At 31.6% G+C, this 19,116-nt stretch overlaps 2 protein-coding genes across 5 annotated transcripts; one reads left to right on the top strand and one right to left on the bottom strand.

The window, feature by feature from the left end:
- Positions 1 to 1,969: 1,969 nt before the first annotated feature.
- LOC18101464 (uncharacterized) lies at positions 1,970 to 3,976 on the bottom strand. 2 transcript variants are annotated; one of them, XM_024607295.2, is made up of 5 exons: positions 3,684 to 3,976; positions 3,516 to 3,576; positions 2,859 to 2,910; positions 2,710 to 2,779; positions 1,970 to 2,299 (listed from the first exon to the last, which is right to left on the bottom strand). In XM_024607295.2, exons 1-5 carry the CDS (start codon positions 3,792 to 3,794, stop codon positions 2,216 to 2,218), a joined length of 378 nt encoding a protein of 125 aa, XP_024463063.1. In that variant the 5' UTR covers positions 3,795 to 3,976; the 3' UTR covers positions 1,970 to 2,215. The 2 variants fall into 2 exon arrangements, with proteins under 2 accessions (XP_024463063.1, XP_024463062.1); XM_024607294.2 differs by having other exon boundaries at positions 3,516 to 3,588; positions 3,684 to 3,972.
- An 890-nt stretch (positions 3,977 to 4,866) lies between these two features.
- On the top strand, positions 4,867 to 10,610 carry LOC7498210 (triose phosphate/phosphate translocator, chloroplastic). Of its 3 annotated transcripts, XR_002983307.2 has the most exons (13): positions 4,869 to 5,551; positions 5,816 to 5,887; positions 6,209 to 6,274; positions 6,456 to 6,534; positions 6,621 to 6,741; positions 7,308 to 7,403; positions 7,613 to 7,725; positions 8,463 to 8,540; positions 8,631 to 8,747; positions 9,277 to 9,376; positions 9,654 to 9,754; positions 10,128 to 10,215; positions 10,401 to 10,610. XR_002983307.2 is itself a non-coding variant. In XM_024606834.2 (12 exons), exons 1-12 carry the CDS (start codon positions 5,274 to 5,276, stop codon positions 10,152 to 10,154), a joined length of 1,248 nt encoding a protein of 415 aa, XP_024462602.2. In that variant the 5' UTR covers positions 4,869 to 5,273; the 3' UTR covers positions 10,155 to 10,610. The 3 variants fall into 3 exon arrangements, 1 of the variants encoding a protein (XP_024462602.2); XM_024606834.2 differs by having other exon boundaries at positions 10,128 to 10,610; XR_002983308.2 differs by lacking the exons at positions 10,128 to 10,215; positions 10,401 to 10,610 and having other exon boundaries at positions 4,867 to 5,551; positions 8,631 to 9,152; positions 9,654 to 9,686.
- Positions 10,611 to 19,116: the final 8,506 nt, after the last annotated feature.

Genomic DNA, 19,116 nt, shown 5'->3' on the forward strand with positions numbered 1-19,116 from the left:
TGGCTGTACCATCAACATCTGCTCAAGTCTTGACAAGTAGTGAAAATATATATTTAAAAATTAATAAAACGTAAGTATGATATTTCTCAAAAAAATTAATATTACACACTTTATGGTAATAGATTATATATTATTAATGTCTTACTTTTTACTAAGTAATCGAATCCTTTAAGAATATATTTAAGAATATAGCAATGCTACTCTTATTAGGATTATCCTAAGTGATGCTATATAACAAAATTTTCATACAAATGATAATTACTTCTGTTAATTGGACACTCAGAATTTAATAAATATCAATTGATATACCGTTTTGTAAAAAAAAAATTATGAAAATCTGTAAAACATTATGCTTTGAAAAATATTTACTATGGGCAAATTGTGTGATCCAATTTCAATTTTATCCTTTTGGTTTAAGATTTCCATGAGCTTTTGAACATCTAACGATTCAGCAATCTTTTCTTAAAACAGGTTTGCAAAGAACAGCATGGATTTCCAAAAGTAAATTATGAAATATCATATTTGAACCCTTTTAAATCTAACGATATTATATTTCTCTGTCTATCTTCTTAATCTTTCCGGTGCGAGTCTTCAATCAACTACAACATGCCCCTTAACCATTAACTAGAGCTTTTGGCGGACAGCATTTTCGAAATATTGTTTCTTTTTATTTTTCTTATTGACTTAGGTTTTTTTTTGTTTTTTTGAGGTGTTTGAGAGTATGATAGTGGTTGTGATTTAAAGTGTTCTTTGTTTAAAAATGCATTAAAATAATATTGTTTTATTTTTAAAAAATTATTTTTGACATCAACACATCAAAATATTTATAAACATAAAAAAATTAATTTTAAACAAAAAAATATTTTTAAATTTTTTAAAATATAATTTCAATAATGTTCCCAGCAAAAAAAAATCTGAATATATATACATTGAGTTTGGAAGAAATAGACGGTAAAAAACTTGAAAACGTGACCAAAAAAAATATTGAAAAAAAAACTCAGGGAGAAGTTTTGAACTTCCAAAATAAGACCTACGGGTGTTGAAATGGAAAATAACTAATTTATAAAATATTGATTGTTTTTAAAAATATTTTTGACTTGAAAATTATTAAATAATATTTTTTATTTTTTAAAATTTTATTTTTATATCAATACATTAAAATTATCTAAAAATATCAATAAAATTAATTTAAAATAAAAAAAATAATTTTTTTTGAAAACAAGGTTTTACAGTGTGTTGTGGTTTATTTTGTTTTCTTTCAGCCAGACAACCTTCGACAACTGGAGCTATTTCCCTGCTGCTAATGACGCCAAGGTTTTTTTTCAAACCTGGTAATAAGCTGGACATTAGGATGTGAAATAATTTGATAAAAGGGTACATAATAATCACCGTATTGATACTGCAGTCTTCGGAATTATCTGCAATCCGCTCGAAGAGGCTAGCAAATTTCTTGATTGGAAGTAATTTGTTTCAAGTTGGATCTTCTTGGTGAAGTTTATTTGCATCTAATTATTACTCCAATATAGATAGATGCAATGGGAGGTTCCAATATTCGCATGGATGTGTTTTTTGCCAGTGTGAAATGGAAGCAATCGACATGTGATTTCACAGTAGAAACAAATCACAAACGAGGAAACGATCGCCATTTATCCTTGCAGCCATGCTGTAATTTTAAAAATTTTGATTTTTTTTCTTCAAATTATTATTTTATTTCAACGTTCTAATATTAAAAATAAATTTAAAAATAATATATATTTTCAACCGAAAAACACTTTATAAAACAACTATTTAATCGAAATCATTTGAGATGAGAACACATCCTTACCTGCTTGTCCTCATTATTGTTAGACCCTCACCCAACCTTGCTTTCGCCGTCTTCTAAACTCAGGATATCAGGCTAAAGCTTTGGCCCCAAAATCTCTTCCCCTACCAAAATTGCAAAACCATAAATATATGTGTGACAACAATCAAAACCCACTGAAAAATGATAGTGGTTAAGAAGGTAGATGGCACTATATTAACCAGCATTTACATATTTATCTTGCTAGACGAGCCATGAAGAAAAAAGAAATAAAATAAAAAGGATCATTCACAATGTCCTTCTAGAGATTCCGAGCAACATTGACTTCCTCTCAAATATGATGGAGAAAAATGCTCGCAACCAGGATTGTTGTGAGGAGTCCTAAAGGGAAGATGTAGATCAAAACTGTCTATTTCACTCTTCCTTGACAAAATAATCTTGGGGCAAGGAAAAATCTTCCTCGTGATTCAGAATTTCTGCTTCTTCGTCATCTGGTTTCTGAAATTTAAATAGAAACATTCCGAAATCAACGCACACTATATATGTTCTCGTAACAAGAACAGAGATTATAGGTAAAAGCAAAAGCAGAAAAACTACATGACATTCTCAAGGCATAGACTAAAATGCTTGATTTCACAAATACTTCAATCCTCAACTGGTAGCACTTTATATTTCATCATCCAACTTCACAGACATAGTTTAAAAATTTGAGCTCCATTCCTTCTATACGAAACAGTACAAGGTTTAGCAATGGGAGAGTCAAATTTATTATCAAATCTCCAGCATTTTATTTAAAATGAATTTGCAGTGGCATAGTATCTGAAATGAATTATTTGCTGTGCTGAGAATTGCTGCATTGTATTTGTAACATAAAAATGAAAAGTAAGAAATATCACTGAAATCAGTACCAGCATTTCAATGTTATAGAAACGGTCTAGCAACTGCAAAACCTCATCCGGAGAAAATTGTCGATCAAAGCTGTGATAGAGTGATCAATGTGTTAAATCATGTAAATGGAAACTATTAGAAAAGGAAATAGAGTAAGAGGCAGAACAACCTTCTCCGGAGAAATTCCATCAAACCATAAAGTACAAAGTGGCGATGCATGCCTGCATGAAAAGATTTTTCAAATATTTTAAAATAATAAAGAAACAAATGAAAGTAAAAGTGGAACTAGAGGCATCTATATTGTCTCATTAATAACTCAAGGTGAATTAATTGCTAGATATGACTCGTATTTGCCTCGTAAAACTTCTCACATAAAAGTACTGATCTAGCTAATTTCTTCTCGAACATATATGCTTTGTATCCTTATCATCAAAACAAAATAACACCTCAACAGTCTTGATACCAAACTGCAAATTTCCAGCACAAAAGTCTTCACAACAATAGAATTATCACTACTAAATAATAGCAAATGAAGAAAATTCCTCAAAACTCCCAGCAAATAGCATCATAATATAATCACATAATGCTCAACGTATGAAATTCAATTCCACAAGCTGTAACAATAGCCACACTGACATATTCATCATACATGCAATGTACATTTTCCATTCAACTCTTAATTCAATCCATACAATTGCTATTGCAGAAAATGTGACACAACAACACAATTCCTATTTCAAGTTGATCAAATACCCCGTGATGGAGAGAATTGAGCTACACAGAACTAGATAAAACTGAAACTGGAGATGAAATTTGAAGAACCTGCCTCTTAGTTTGACTGGAGGATAAATTTCAAGTCCTTCTAAAAGTCTTAGCTCCAATTCCACCTGTGATTGCTCCTAATTAGCCCCAAAGAATTAAAAAAAAAATTAATCCAAGTAAAATTACACGCGCAAAAAAACAATATATATATGAGATATAGATTCAGAGATACCTTGGGGAGAGAGGAAGCAGAGGAAGGAGGAGCTTTGCATGGAGAATGTACGGACATGCCGTCTTGTTCCTCTTCCCTCTCATTTCCATTACCACCAACCCCACCTTCCATTTGAGCTCTGATTGTTATTATTTATCTATATTTGGTGTTAAATTGTTTCAGTGTTTAAAATTGAAAAGTGAAGGGAATTTCTGTTGTTTATTCTCTAGGGTTTTAGCGTTTGATCCAAATTACAGAGAGACTGAAGCAGAAGGTGTTGACTGTTGAGATGTTTGGGCTTTTGGGCCAGTTTGTATTTTATTCTGCCTTGGGTTAGGCTTGTAATGTTCTAGCTTCCAAACTTGAAGCCGTGGATTTGATAATAGACAATTAACATCAAAATGATTTTCGGAAGTGTTTGTTTTTTGTGGTGTTGTACTATGAGATTAAATTTTAATATTTGCAAATGAATTGGTGTGTTATGTTGTTAATAAAATTATTTAAATTAAAATTATTATTAAAAGCATAACTTAAATTAATGAAATTCTTTAAAAAATAAAACATATTAAAAAATGAACGAATTACTTGGGAAATGAATTATTTCTTTAAAACACACGAGTATCACAAGAAAAAATGAGTAAGAAAGAAACAGTAATAAAAACATTACATGTTTTTTTAGTAAATAGAACTATTTTTTTGCTAGAAAAATAGATAGAATTACTAAATAATCTAGTCTAATCAAGATCCATACAAAAAAAGAAATAACATATTTAAAATAAAATAACTGGGGTTAGATAATTTAAAATATTTGATAACAATGATTGAGGATGGTCAAAATTCCTAGAATGTTCAATGGAAGCTTTATAGGTGATTGGTTCGGCAGAGCATACATCGACGGCCTTTTCTATCTAGTCTTTGTCAGGAGGTTAAAGAATCCTTTTAGTAATAAACTATATTTTTTTTCCTTTTATAGGACGTATTAATTAAGAGTTATTGTATTAATTATTAATTGTATAATTAAGGTCTAGCATTAGGTTCGTTGCTTTTTTTATTAATTTTATAAGACAAGAATTAGATCTTGGAGTCGGTATTAATACATCAATAAATCAACGAAAAAACAAAAACAAAAAACAAATCAATAGTCGTTAAGAACTGCGCTAGATAAAATTGAACAAAAGTACAGGGGAATAGCGAGAGAGAGAGAGTTTTAAGAGGGAAAATTTAGGTAAAAGACAAAAGAATCAAAACGCCTGTGGCTCTCGAAACAGTTTTGCTTTGTCTACATGTTCCTGAAGTGCATGAGCTACGCAGGCAGTTCCTGAAAATATCAACGAAGTTAGTTTCATTTAAATTGTTAAGAAAGATCATTAAATACCGAAATCCACAATCTCTCTCTCTCTCCCTCTCTCTCTGATATCTCCGCTCCTTAAACTAAAAGAAAAGGAAATCCCTCGATTTCAACGTTCTAGTACTCCTGTTTTCACTTTCAAGTCGGAACCAATCAACTTCTTGTAAGTTATAACTCTGTCTCTCTGCTGCTGCTGTAAAACAATTAAAAAGAAGGAGAAGAAGAAGAAGAAAAATCTCCTATTGCGATCCATTGTTTCTGCTATGGCTTCTACGATTACAACAAACTCAATTCAGTCTCCAAGCAATGCTTCTCGACTCTCTTCACTCTACTTGTCGCGTAACAGAATCTCGCCGAATAATGTTTTATTCAAAACCCCATCACAGTCGCTGCTTGCCACTAAAGCCAAGCGCTTCGCCTTCTCGCCGTTTCCGGAGAATAGGAAATCTCTGGTCGCCAAGACGTTGAGTTTCCCCGGTTGGACTCAACAGATTAGGCTAACAAGTTCCGTTGTTGTAAAGGCTGCTGCTGATGCTGAAGGGTTAGAGTTTCGAATTTGCTTGTTCTTCTAACATTTTTTTTTTTATAGTAGTTGATTTTCTGTTTAGTTGCTGAGAAAGTGCTGGAAAAGAAAAGGGGTATAATTTTTTGAGCTAGTTGACTTTTTTTTTTTTTGAATTGTTTAAATTAAGAAAAAAAAAAAGTAATTCAATTTGTGGAACTAGCTGTGTATCGTTACTTTTTAATTATTTGGAAAATTAGTGTTTTATTTATTAATATTATTTATTTGTGTTTGTGAGTATAGGCATGCGGAGCCTGCCAAAAGCTTTGGTGAGAGATTTCCTGCTTTAGTTACAGGTTTCTTTTTCTTTACCTGGTAAGTGGTAAGCAGCAGCAGAAGCTATCCCATTCATTAAATTTATTTATTTAAGTGATGTCATAATTGCTTTTATGACCTGTTTAAACACAAATGTACGGTTTATACTCCCATAATTTACAATTTGAACTTCAAAAAATTTGATTCTCATTCTTTAGTTACTGCTGCAAGCAGCATTTAGGTAGCTTTCGAGAGAAATCTCCTTATCATCCAGTTACATGCTTTGTAACTGGATAAAGGTTACAAAGCATGTATGGATAAATTTGCTTTGTATATGGATAAAGGTTGATTCGAGCTTCATCATTTATGGTTTGTTTGCAGGTACTTCTTAAATGTCATCTTCAATATACTCAACAAGAAGGTCTATAATTATTTCCCATATCCATAGTAGGTGCTCATTGATTGCTAGATGATTTTGCTCTTTTTCAAGTCGTTTATGGATTTGTTTCGTATTTACCTGCACCATCGAATTCCATTTACCCTAGATGTTTTATCATTATTGTAACAACGGTAGATCTTGGCTATTTTATTTCGTCTCACGTTTGGAAGATATTTACCCTTTTTGCAGCTTTGTTTCTGTTGTTCATCTACTGGTTGGGGTGGTATATTGTCTTGTTTCTTGGGGTGTTGGCCTACCGAAACGTGCAGTAAGTTAAAAGTTTCTGCTTTCTCTATCTTTGCTCAATGAGGTACAGGAGGAACCCATTAATAACAAAATTTTCTCTCCATCCAGCCAATCGATAAGGAGCTCCTGGCACTTTTGACTCCAGTTGCTTTCTGCCATGCCCTTGGACATGTCATGTCCAATGTATCATTCGCTGCTGTTGCTGTGTCTTTCACACACACCATCAAAGGTAATCAATTTTAAAAGAAGCAAAAGCATCTTCTGTAAATTAATTCCAATTATATTTAGTATCTATCTGTAAGTACTCTAAATCTGCAAGTAAAAAAGCTACTTTTCAGAATAACAAGGCTCAAGTTTTGATGGAAAATATATGCTCATACGCATGCCAATAGCCCAACGCACGTACATCTACATAAGTTTGATCTTCAGTATTCATCAATACTTGGCATTCTAGGATTTTTTAAAACCAGGGTTATTACTACTAGTTGTTTCTTCATATCAAATGAAGCTGTTCATTATCTTTATAGTGGAGAATGGATCATGAATACCCTTCAGATTTAATTTATCATTTTTCTTCCTTAGACATGCCTTGAAATTTGTTTACGGATAATTTTCTTTTTGGTAGAAATTCAAATATTTACAAGCTGATTATGCTATTCCAAGTGACTAAAGTATGTTTCATTTATTCATAATGTTGTATTCATGCTTTTGATTAGTAACTTAATATCTTAGCAAGTTTGAGAAAGAGTAGAGGTTTAATGGGTTCCTAACTGTTTTACTGATGTTCCTCCACAGCTCTAGAGCCATTCTTCAGTGCTGCTGCTTCTCAATTTGTGCTGGGCCACCAGATTCCCTTGTCCCTGTGGTTATCATTGGCCCCAGTAGTTATCGGTAACTCATTACTGATCAGATGACTTGTGTTTCTTCTACCAGCCTATTCACTTTCTTTCAATTGCTAGGACATATCTCTTATTTCTCAAACCTGAAATATAAAAAGTTTATGGCATGTCCACCCATTTCACAAGCCTGATACAAATACATTATGAAATATGAAGGTCCCTTTTGATCTCTTTACTGGGTTTGTGTGACTTCTATTTTAGGTGTATCAGTGGCATCACTGACTGAACTTTCTTTCAACTGGACTGGGTTCATTAGTGCAATGATTTCAAATATAGCATTTACCTACCGAAGTATTTACTCAAAAAAAGCAATGGTAAGATTACCCACGATGCCCGATCCTTGCTCTGATCATTTGTGTGAACTACAACTCAGATTCCAGGCTCAAGTGTTCTGCTTATATTTCTATTTTTTACCCCAGTATACCGAGGCGGATTTTATAACCTCTTGCAATGTTTTGGTTTCTAAAGTGTCCTACGCTTATCCTCTCTTCAAGATATAATGCATCAATGACTTTTTTTTATATTTGCAAAGGATCCTTGGGACTCGGATATTATGGAATCAAATTACATTTTAAGATTTCTGTCAAATTAACCGCAATAAACTTCTTTAACTATGATGGGATGTTTGAACTTCCTTGCCGATTTAAGGAGGGAATTAAATTAGTTTCTTGATGTTATTGATTTGAATAATATTTAGTTGAGTCTGCAGCGAGTTTTAAATGTAAAAAACAACAGTGATTTTTAGGAGTTTGACCAAAACCTTTTTGCTTTTGCTTTCACGGTGCAAAACACATTGATTCTACTCTCAGGAGATGTCAGAAACTGTAAAACATGCCGTGTATGTTGAAACCAGTAATAAAGTCAACAGATAAGATGCATGGAGAAAACATTCCTGAATTAATAGATTCAGAGGAATCTTTATAGCCTTTGTGATAGTGCTCATTTGAGCAATTCATTTTTAGACTATGGAACAGGTTGTCAGTTGATGGAATGTATTTATAGTTCCAGTGGATTTGTCATATTTCCTTATCCACCATTCTCCTTTTCACAGACTGGCATGGACAGCACAAATGTGTACGCTTACATTTCAATCATTGCTCTCTTGGTTTGCATTCCACCAGCTGTTCTGGCAAGTATACTTGCTACAATGACCAGATGCAATTTCGACATCTCTTTTGTTGGACAATTGACTGTTGGTTTATTCTGAGTCTGATTACAGATTGAAGGCCCTCAGTTGATGCAACATGGTTTCAGGGATGCGATTGCCAAAGTGGGATTAGTCAAATTTTTGTCTGACCTCTTTTGGATTGGGATGTTTTATCATCTGTACAACCAGGTATCTCAAATATACGATAATTAGGCTGCCCTTTCTAGTAAACATATTGAAAAGCTATGGTCTTTCATGTATCCTGATGTCAACTTTTTTGTTTTCTTAACATGCTTTACTCTGTTTTTACCAAATGCTACCACTAAGCATATGTTTTAAATGGATCTGTTTCTATGTGTAATATATATATGTGTGTGTGTGTGTGTGTGTGTGTGTACTTTCTTCTGTTTCTAATTACTTCAAAATTGGGGTTCCAAAGTGCACTACAAGAAATTTGCTACATCATCTTAGAAATTACCTTGCCTACTAATAACGTACCAAAAGGCGTTTTGCTATAGCTAAAAATATTTTAGTGGTTCGTGACACCATTCTGTTGACTCCTGATAAAGACACAATTTGACCCATATCATGCAGGTGATGCTTTACCTCTTGCTTTGTTCATTGCCTTTTTTATCTGACATTAAGTTGCCCTTTTCTTTTCTCTTCCTTTCTTTTTTTCCCACTGTTTCGCCCAGTAACTTTGAGCTTTCGATTGCAGGTTGCCACAAACACATTGGAAAGGGTTGCACCGCTTACACATGCCGTTGGAAATGTATTGAAGCGAGTTTTTGTAATTGGGTTCTCCATTGTAGTATTCGGTAAACACTCATCCCCTGCATGACTTCCATGCTACAGAATGGTAGTTCAGAAGAGATTTAACTAATCACGTCTAACTGAACTCTTGCTTCATATACTCTTCCCACCATCGTCAAAGTGACGTGGAGAATATTAACCTGGGTTAAAAAAAGAGAGAGAGATCATCCACCCCGCTCAAAAAAAAAAAACCTGTGTCGTGAATGGTGGATATAATACAGAGAACTTTTGATCAATAATGGCCATGTCTTTTAATACTGTTATGTTTCCAAAATTTGGCAGGCAATAGAATCTCCACTCAGACCGGGATTGGAACAGCAATAGCCATTGCAGGTGTTGCCATCTACTCTCTAATTAAGGCCAACATGGAAGAACAAAATCGGGTAAGAATTCTTTGTTACACATGGCACATTGTTTATACAAGTTAGGCTGGCGCATGCCTCCGTATCTACGGTACATAGCCATGAGCCATTACTCATTATTTCTGTAGTCAAGACAGGCATTGGTTTATGTAGAAGACGCATTGATGAATGCCTTTCAAGTTTCAACCATGTAGCATCACTAGGGATGTAGTGAACTAGGGCGACTCTTATTGCATGCTTCTGACTTGGGATTCTGATAAACTGGCTTCCTTTTTAAGTTACATGAATAAGCACCATTTCCCATTGCCTGCATGAAGGTCAAAATTAAGTTACTGCTCCTCATTCTTTTTGGACTGGCACCATACTCATGAACTCTCTCTTTAACCATTTTCAGAAGGCTGATATAACTCATGCATCCTAAAGAAACAGTACTGTTGGGCTAACTGAAAATGCAGAGCCCAGCCTACGAAGAGCGGAATAAGGTAGATCTTTGCGTTGAATCGTCCGAGCCGAATTAGTGGATGTTGGAATTTGAAAGAAGTAAAGTTTTACATAGATGTTTTGCGGCGTTTAGAAATAGTGAAAAGAATAAGATCGACTCTCATACGAACTGGCGCTGATGTTTACCTTTTTCTGTAATGGTAATTTGGCACATGTAACGGAAAAGAATATGAAGCTGAGACAGTGGCATGGCCGAAGCCTTCTCAACTCAATTCCTCGCCTGCCCAATGAATCTTCATGCTACATTCTCAAATCCGTGGAGTAACATCTTGAAGGTGCACCAACTCTATCCATATATTTTGATTTTTCGAAACTTCCCCTGATATAAAAGAACTCTTATATGTGATTCATGACAAAGTCCAGTTAAGTTTTTTTCTTTTTTCTTTTACACACCTATTTCTACTTTTATTATAATCTGTTTATAAATTTCAAGAGACTCTATATAACATACAATTCTTCAATCGGTTCTAACCACATAAAAAAGAGCATATAGAATAGACTTATTAAAGTATTCATAACCTGTATTTAGTATCTTATTAGCTCTTTGTTTTGGTAACCAAATTTAAAAATGTTTTACAGAGCTTTTATAAGATAAATATAAATGAATTTTGTATTTTACTATTAATGGCCATAAATACTAATAGCATGTTTGGAATCAAATCAAATGTAGAATTTAATTGAATTTATAATTATTATAATTTTTATATTTAAAATAAAATATTAAACCACATAATTGAATTCAATTCTGGTGTTTGGAATACTTGTAAAAATAAATTGAATTAGCAATATTGAATATTTTGCCCTTAATTTATAATTCATTTTTGTTGCATAAATCATTTTTTAGTTAAAAAGATCCTTATATTTATTTAAAATGATATAAAATATAGAAATTTTAAAGAAGATATAAATAGGCCTGTGTCTATTAAATATTTGTTGAAAAAAAATTCAAGAAAATATATATTTGTTAAAAAAAAAACCTTGATATTCTTGTTGCAGAGGGATCTAACAATGTCGGACAAGACTACAGTAAAATTTACAACAGTTCTCGAGTGTTCAAGCCAGAACCACATGATAAAGGGCTAAAAAGAAAAACGTAACCATCATGGACTTGATTTTTAATTCCCAGAAACAGAAAACAATGCTGGGGGATTAGCATAGTCGCTCAACGAAAACCTCAAAAGATGGCAACCATGAACTTCCAAGCAATTGCTAATATCTTATTTGTCACTATCAGCAAAACCAGAAAAAGAATTAAAAAAAAAATGAGCAAAAAAAAACATATCAAAGTAGCGAGGAACTTGTAGGAGAAGGTGTTAGAAGAGAAAGATGAGAAGAGACAGTGGAAAGTTTTGTGAGAAATAGGGTTTGTGTTACTGAGATGATTGAGTAGATCTTGTTGTTTTAGATGTTTGAGGGTGTTTTTTAAAATATTTTTTATTTAAAATAATTTAAAAATATAAAAAGTTAATTTAAAACTATAAAAAAAAACTTTAAAAAAAAAAAAATTGAAGAACAATACTAAACAGTAGTAAACACGATCATAGTGTAGTTCCGTTCTTTTGTTTTGTACCATGGGCTTCTTTTTGGGTGAAAAATATGTGGCCCCATGCTGAGACACAAAGTGTTGTCAAATGTCAGCCCTCGTATGTTACTGGGAGGAACTTATAGGAGAAGGTGTTAGAAGAGAGAGATGGAAAGAGACAGTGGAAAGTTTTGTCAGAAATAGGGTTTGTGTTACTGAGAGGATCGAGTATTTTTGTTGTTTTAGATGGTTGGTATGTTTTATTTAAAATATATTAAAATAATATTTTTTTATTTTTTAAAATTAATATATTAAAACAATTTAAAAATATAAAAAATAATTTAAAACTAAAAAAAATAAAATTTTAAAAAAAACAATTGAAGAACAATATCATAATAGTCTAGTTTTTTTTTTTTTAATGTGGATGTTCGAGTCAACTTGCGTGCATCTCGACTAATCCTACATGCTTTAAAGTTAACGATTATATAAGTCTCTAGTGATCATCATATTAACAACCATCACAGAATTCAAATTTAAAATCACAAAAAAAAAAAATCATTTAATTTCAAGTTTTTACCACTAAAATATCTACTAAATGATTTTAGCTCGATGTTTTGTTTTGTACTTTGGACTTCTCTTTGGGTGAAAATATTTGGCCCCATGCTGAGACACAAAGTGTTGTCAAATGTTGTCAGCCCTCGTATGTTCTCACTTTTTTCTAGCTCTTGCTAATTATCTTTCTATCTTTTTTTTCTCGATAATTAGTTGGTATTATCGAATTACTATTTTACACGCATGAATTAAGTTGAATGGTTCAATCAGATATAGACTATTTATTTACATCAGATAAATTGTATTTCTCGTAACCAACTAGAAATTAAATCATGGTGGTCAGGATGACCGCTCCTATCAATAGTGGGTCAAACCTATTGGATTTTATTGATTACGTGGTTGGGTTTTGATATTTTAGAATTGAAATCGTCACTGATTTATCTTTATGCATGTGCTGGTAATCACTTAGTAGTCGGCACTAGATTTTTTGAGATATTTAAATGATGGCATCATGAGTGAATTCAAGTTAATTTAATTAATTTATAATTTGGGATAATCTGTAAAAAATATTAGAAAGTTTAAGGTTAATATTCTAAAGTCATATGATGAAATAAAATACAAATTAAAAAAAAACTGAAGTTATATCGAGCTAATCTTTGAAACCAGCAACTATGATCATGAAACCAAGATAACCGTACAAAAAATCAAAAAAAATCTCGAACAAAATTCTTAACCATTAAAAAACTAAAAAGAAAATAAATAATAATTAAAATAATGATGATCAAATCTGATATAAAAATTGATGAAAGAAAATAATCAAAGACTTAATCGAAAAATAAAATAAAAAAAAAGAAAAAAGATTTAAAAAAAGAGCAATTAAAAAAATGATAACCAAAATTGGATGAAATAAAATGTTGAGGGATAAAATTGATAAAAAAAATAATTAAGAAAATGATAAAAAATAAGCAATTAAAAAAGTGAGAACTAAATCTGAAAAAAAAAATATTAAAGGAAAAAATTAGAAGGAAAAAAAACAAGAAAATAATTAAAACAATCAAGAGAATGAGTATTATATTAATATAAAAACAAAATGAAATGAAAAATGATGAATCTGAAAAACAAATTTAAAAAAAATCAAAAGAAAAAAAGACTAGTTAAAAGAAAGATGATCATAATTGAATTTTTTCTTTATTATTTTTTTTTATCAAAATAATATCATTTTTACTTTTTAGTTGAATAAAAAATCAAGCGATTAACCAGGAGAAAATAATGTCAACACCTATCGATTTTTTTTGCCATTATTTTTTTAATCAAAATAATATCATTTTTACTTCACGGACAATAAAAAAATCCGATTGACCTTGGTAACTCCAGTTATTCGAACCCGGGACATGATGAGGGTCAACTCTTTGACCGGGTTTTAAAAGCAAGATGAAAAGGCAACAAATACACTATGAAAATTTAATGAAATAAAACAATGAGATATTAGATTGCTACAAAACAATTAATTAAAAAAAACTAAAAATAAAAGGAATTGCAATCATGAGAATCAAATTCAACAAAAAAATAAAAATGAGTAGGGATTAAATGGAAAAATAGAATCTAGTTAGAAAAAAAAATTAAAAGTAAAATAAATAGAAATCAAAATAATAAGAATTAAATTTGATAAGAAAACATAAAAAGTTAGATGAATTGAAAAACAAATAAATTCAATTCAATATAATTAAAAAATTAAAGATCACTTTATAATTTTACAATACCAATACATCTTTTGAGATGAAGATAAGAAAAAAATTATCGCCAAAGTTCTTTCATGTTATAGATGTTGACATGCGCTGCCCCACTGTGTAAAAAGTGGAGCGTTGCTTCGGATAGGCTACCAACAATCACTTCTTTTGTTTTTAATTATAGAAAGATTATAATAGCCTTTACCCCATAAGAAGATAATTGCAAGAAAATTAAGGTTAAAAAACCAAAAGAATCCCTTTGCCCTGGGGAAAAAAAAGAAGCTGATCCCAGAAGCTATGAGATAATTACACTGTGAAAATCCGAAAACAATCATCTAGACATTGGCTGTGTTTTTTTGTTTTTAAGGACATGAGAGAAATCATACTGTGTAATAAATATGTGGAAATAAGATTTTACCATGTATGTTTACCTTTTCTTATCATCGAAAGACCTAAAGCACTTGAATGTCTTAGTTTTATTTGTAATACGAAATTAGGATGTTTTAAAATTGACCAGAGCGTCCAATTTGGAATATCAAAGCAAGTAAGCAACTTCAGAGGATAGCAAATTTAAGTTGCTTTCGTTTGAGCTCTGTTCTGTAAGCGGAATCGCAGGGCTGGGACCATTTCCATCAACGAGGTTCCTCCATCGGTGATGACTGGTTATAGCTGGACCGTAACGATCAAGATGGGAGCTCCCGCACCTTCCTCGTGATCTAGCCCAGCAAAAGTTCGATCCTGCTGCGCTGCCCAGAAGAATACCATCAACGCATGGAGGAGGGCAGAGGAGGCATCTGCCTTTGTGGTGGTGGTCCAATTATTCTCTTTTTGGCCTACTGGTAGAAACTTCAAAACCACGATCAAGCACTTTAGAAACTGATCGCTGCCTAAAGTGATCTAAAAGCAAGTATATAATTTCAAAGGGAAGACGACCAAGCGTTATTCCCTCTGGTTCCACCTAACCTTCGATTGTTTTCTTGACCCCATGAATAACCAAGGAGGCACTCTGTTTCTTGTCCTTTTAATTAATTAAATACAACGTGTTATGCGTTGTTGTTGTTGATAACTCACTCGTATGATTAGCAGTGTTTTGCCTGTTTAGAGGATGCTAGCCTGCCTTTGACCTTCCTGGCAGCCTAGCATTGGCGTAGATTCTTTTTAATAATCTAAAAGGATTGCTCAGGGAAATATCTTTTCTCCTTTACATATTGTATTATAATTTTATTATTGTGATTGTAATAATATTCCAAGTTAGCCAGATAACTGCTTTGATAATCGTCCTGTCGTTGCTCTTCTTCTTCTTCTTCTTCCCCTTCTTTCTCTGTATTTTTCTGGGTACAGTTCTGCCATTAATTCTTTAAATTCCTCAGAGATGGTGCACAGGATAGATTTCTGCATGGTGTGTAATGTTTGGACTCTCTTTTACCGTTGAACTTGAATTCATTTTTAGACTGTGCATCATGACAGTTATTTTTAAAAAATATTTTTTTATTTTTAGAAGTATTAAAATAATATTTTTATTATTTTTAAATTTATATTTTATTTCAATACATTGAAACAATACACGAATAAAAAAATAATAAAATTTTTAATGCGGTTTGGACGTGTTACAAGACAGCGATATGTTATTGTTTAATTGCTACGATGGGACGGATTTGATTATAAACCTCATAGCAGCCTAGAAGGAAACACTGGCAGTGTGCCGTATGGTTTAACTTATTAATTAATAGCAATAATAGTTCAGATTGACGAGCAACGAGGAGTTGCACGAAATTGAATATTGCACCTGACATTTCACCAGAAAACGGCCCCAGCGCTTACCGGACACCGTGCGTGCTCTTACTCGGCCTTTTGTAACTCTTGGCCAATATTAATCAGTTAACAGCGCTCTCTGTTTTTTTTTATAAAAAAACAAAAAAAACCAGTTCCCTGTCACTGTGTTGTAGAAGCGAGCGTGCTTGTTATTTTTATTATTATTAAAATGAGTGTTTAGATCTGTATACTCGATTAATTTTATAAATATTAAAACTAATAACCATATAAATTTTTAATGCTAATAAAAAAATTAAACTCGTAATTATTAAGAATTAATTTCTTACGAGCGTGCTTGTTTGGGTGGCCTCCTGGAGGGGTTGACTTGTCCTGCATCTGTTGTGATGCAGAGGATATTAAATGCTCCAGCACTTGAGCAATTATTAGTGTACATTCTGCCACATGATCAATTGGAATGACTGAGGTGAATCAACTGGATTTAGTTTGATTTTGTTTTGAACGATTTGATTGACTGGCCAGATAGGCTGGATGGAGTACTGGTGGACCCGGTAATTGGATGGCGAAACTTGGTGAATTTTCTGGACCCAGTAAAACTAAGCTACCGGGGCATCCAGTAATTGAATTCAACCGTACTGTAATATGTCTACTGTTGGTAAAATGTTTCTTTCTTTCTTGTTTTTTCTTGCGAACACTATCGATGAGGTGCCATGTGAATCGAGCTGAAAAGAAAATGGATACTGGCTATTTTTTTTTATGAAAAAATAAGATGTTTCTATTCAAGCATCAACACGTGTCAATCAATTGAACCGGTTAATTTTTATATTCTAAAAATAATTTTTTAAAAAATAATTTTTAGAATTAATAAGTTAATTTTTTTTGTTTTTAAATTGTTTCGATAGGTTAATATTAAAAATAATTTTAAAAAAATAAAAATTATTTTATTTAATATATTTTAAAAAAAAATACTTTAAAATATAACCAACACTCAACTCTCACGCATCCTCTTGTATACTAAAAAAGTAAGAAACAGTTAAAGGGTAAAATATTAAAAATATCCACCAGGGGTTAAGTATGGATGATATTTGCCAGGGTTAACTTTCAATTCAGCCCTCATTCGCCTCAATCGGGACATGTTTTATTATAAAATAAACATTAAGAGGTTAGGCATGAAAAGTGTAAGACAGATAATCAAAGGGTCGAGTATTCAATGTGTTCGTAACCTCTTAATTGAATTTAATTTTAAAATTTTAATAAAATTTTATATTTATAATAGATTGAGTTTTCATAATTGAATTCTATATTAAATTTAATATTTAAAAATAATACAGAAGTAAATCAAAGATCAATCCCTAATTTACTACGGTAAAAATAAAAAAAATATACCGAAACTAACTTCTCAAATTACTTGTCTATTTAATTTTTTTTTAGAAATATTTGAATGAATAAGATGAACACGAGAATAATATAAGAAATAAATAAATAAATTTATTTTATTTTAAATAAGAATTTAAATTTTCTAGCAATTAAATTTAAATTAAACACTATATTAAATTAAATTATAATTGGCTTTAAATAGATTGATTAAGAATCCTGGTCAAAGTATAAAAATATCTGCAATGTTTAAATCTAATAATTTTAAAAATGATATTAAAATAAATATGACAAAAAATAAATAAAATAATGCGTAATGAATTGACTGGTACAAATGACAATGAGAGAAGAGGGGAAAAGTAGATTCTACAGGCATTCTTAAGATCTAATTATAAAATTTGTCGGTACCATAAAAAACATATCAACAAAATGAATTAAACAACAACAAAAAAAAAAAAAAGCAGTGGTAACCAGAGCATGCTACATGAAGAGAAGTACTGTCATATCTTTTCTTTTTATTTTATAACCCGGGGTATCCGGGCGAGCATACGTATATTATGACTAATCTCCGGATCCATTGAATACTCTGCAAGTCTAATAGGCAGATAAGACATCACGGGGATGACAGAAATGCACATAAATATTCGAACCTAGGGTGCAGATACAAGAAATTCCCTACCAGGACCACTAGGCCACGAACCTGGATGCAAGTACTGTTTTTGGTGTGCCAAACATACCATGTAAGTTAGTTGCTGATGTTGGGGTAATTTCGCTTATTAACTCTGTTTTTTAGAAAAATGCAAGTAACACAAATAGAAGAAATTTTGCTAAAATAATGTAGTTTGATATATCTGTGATTGAAATATGTGATATTTAAAGTCATCAAACTCAACATTTAAGGTGAATTGTTAATCTGGCCGTACAAATAACAATAATGATAGGATATATATATATATATAAATTTCACCAAAAACTCCAATCCCAATATCATCAATATCATCAAAAATATTTTGATATGATAAATCAAACAACACAAAAACAAAAAGCAATGATAATCAAAGTAGCTACACTTCATGTTTAGAGGCAAATAAGCAATCATCGGAGACAAATAATAAATCAAACAACACAAAAACAAAAAACAATAATAAACAAAGTGGCTACACTTCATGTTTAGAGGCAAAAAAACAATCATCGGAGAAAATATAAAAAAAGAGATCATGTGAGCATAATGAAATTCTAAATCATTAGTACGATACTAAAAATCTTTACAAGATGAATTTAAAGATCATCAAGTTCAAAAAAAAAAAGACAAGTGGACAATTACAATACAAAAAGAGAAAATAGATAAAAAACTTAGAGATATGTCGAAACTCTAATTATGATTCTATTGATATCATGAAAAACATGCAGATAAAATAAATCTAACGACACTAATAAAAGCCACTAATAGTAACCAGAGTGCACCATGTTCGCTATTTATAAGCTAGGGAGCCACCCATCATGTATGTCTCACTCTAATTATTGCTGGTGATTTTATTTTAGTGTTGTTGAGTTTATATTATTATTATTATTATTATTTAATAATAATGTTAACGTAATCAAAAGTTTTTGTTTTTCCTCTCTCTTCATGCTCTCTAAACAATTGTTTCTGATATCGGGTTTCTCGTTACTAAACTCTGCTATTTTGTTAAAAAATAAATTAAACTGTGTTATTATATTATTATTTTAAACAGTGTTCATTTTTTTTAAAAAAAAACCCATATAAGAACAAGAAAAATGAAAAAGAAGGAGGCACCACCCGGTGCAAGCTCACGGTCATAGCATTGAGGTAAAGGAGAACCAAGAACATACATGCAGGACCCCTTGAACACAACGGTGAACGGCCACTAAACCTAAACCAGGTTGGGTTCTGCAGTGGTCAAGTTTTAACCATGTAC

Source organism: Populus trichocarpa, chromosome 8 (assembly GCF_000002775.5).
Source record: "Populus trichocarpa isolate Nisqually-1 chromosome 8, P.trichocarpa_v4.1, whole genome shotgun sequence".
NCBI classification, from domain to species: Eukaryota; Viridiplantae; Streptophyta; class Magnoliopsida; order Malpighiales; family Salicaceae; genus Populus; species Populus trichocarpa.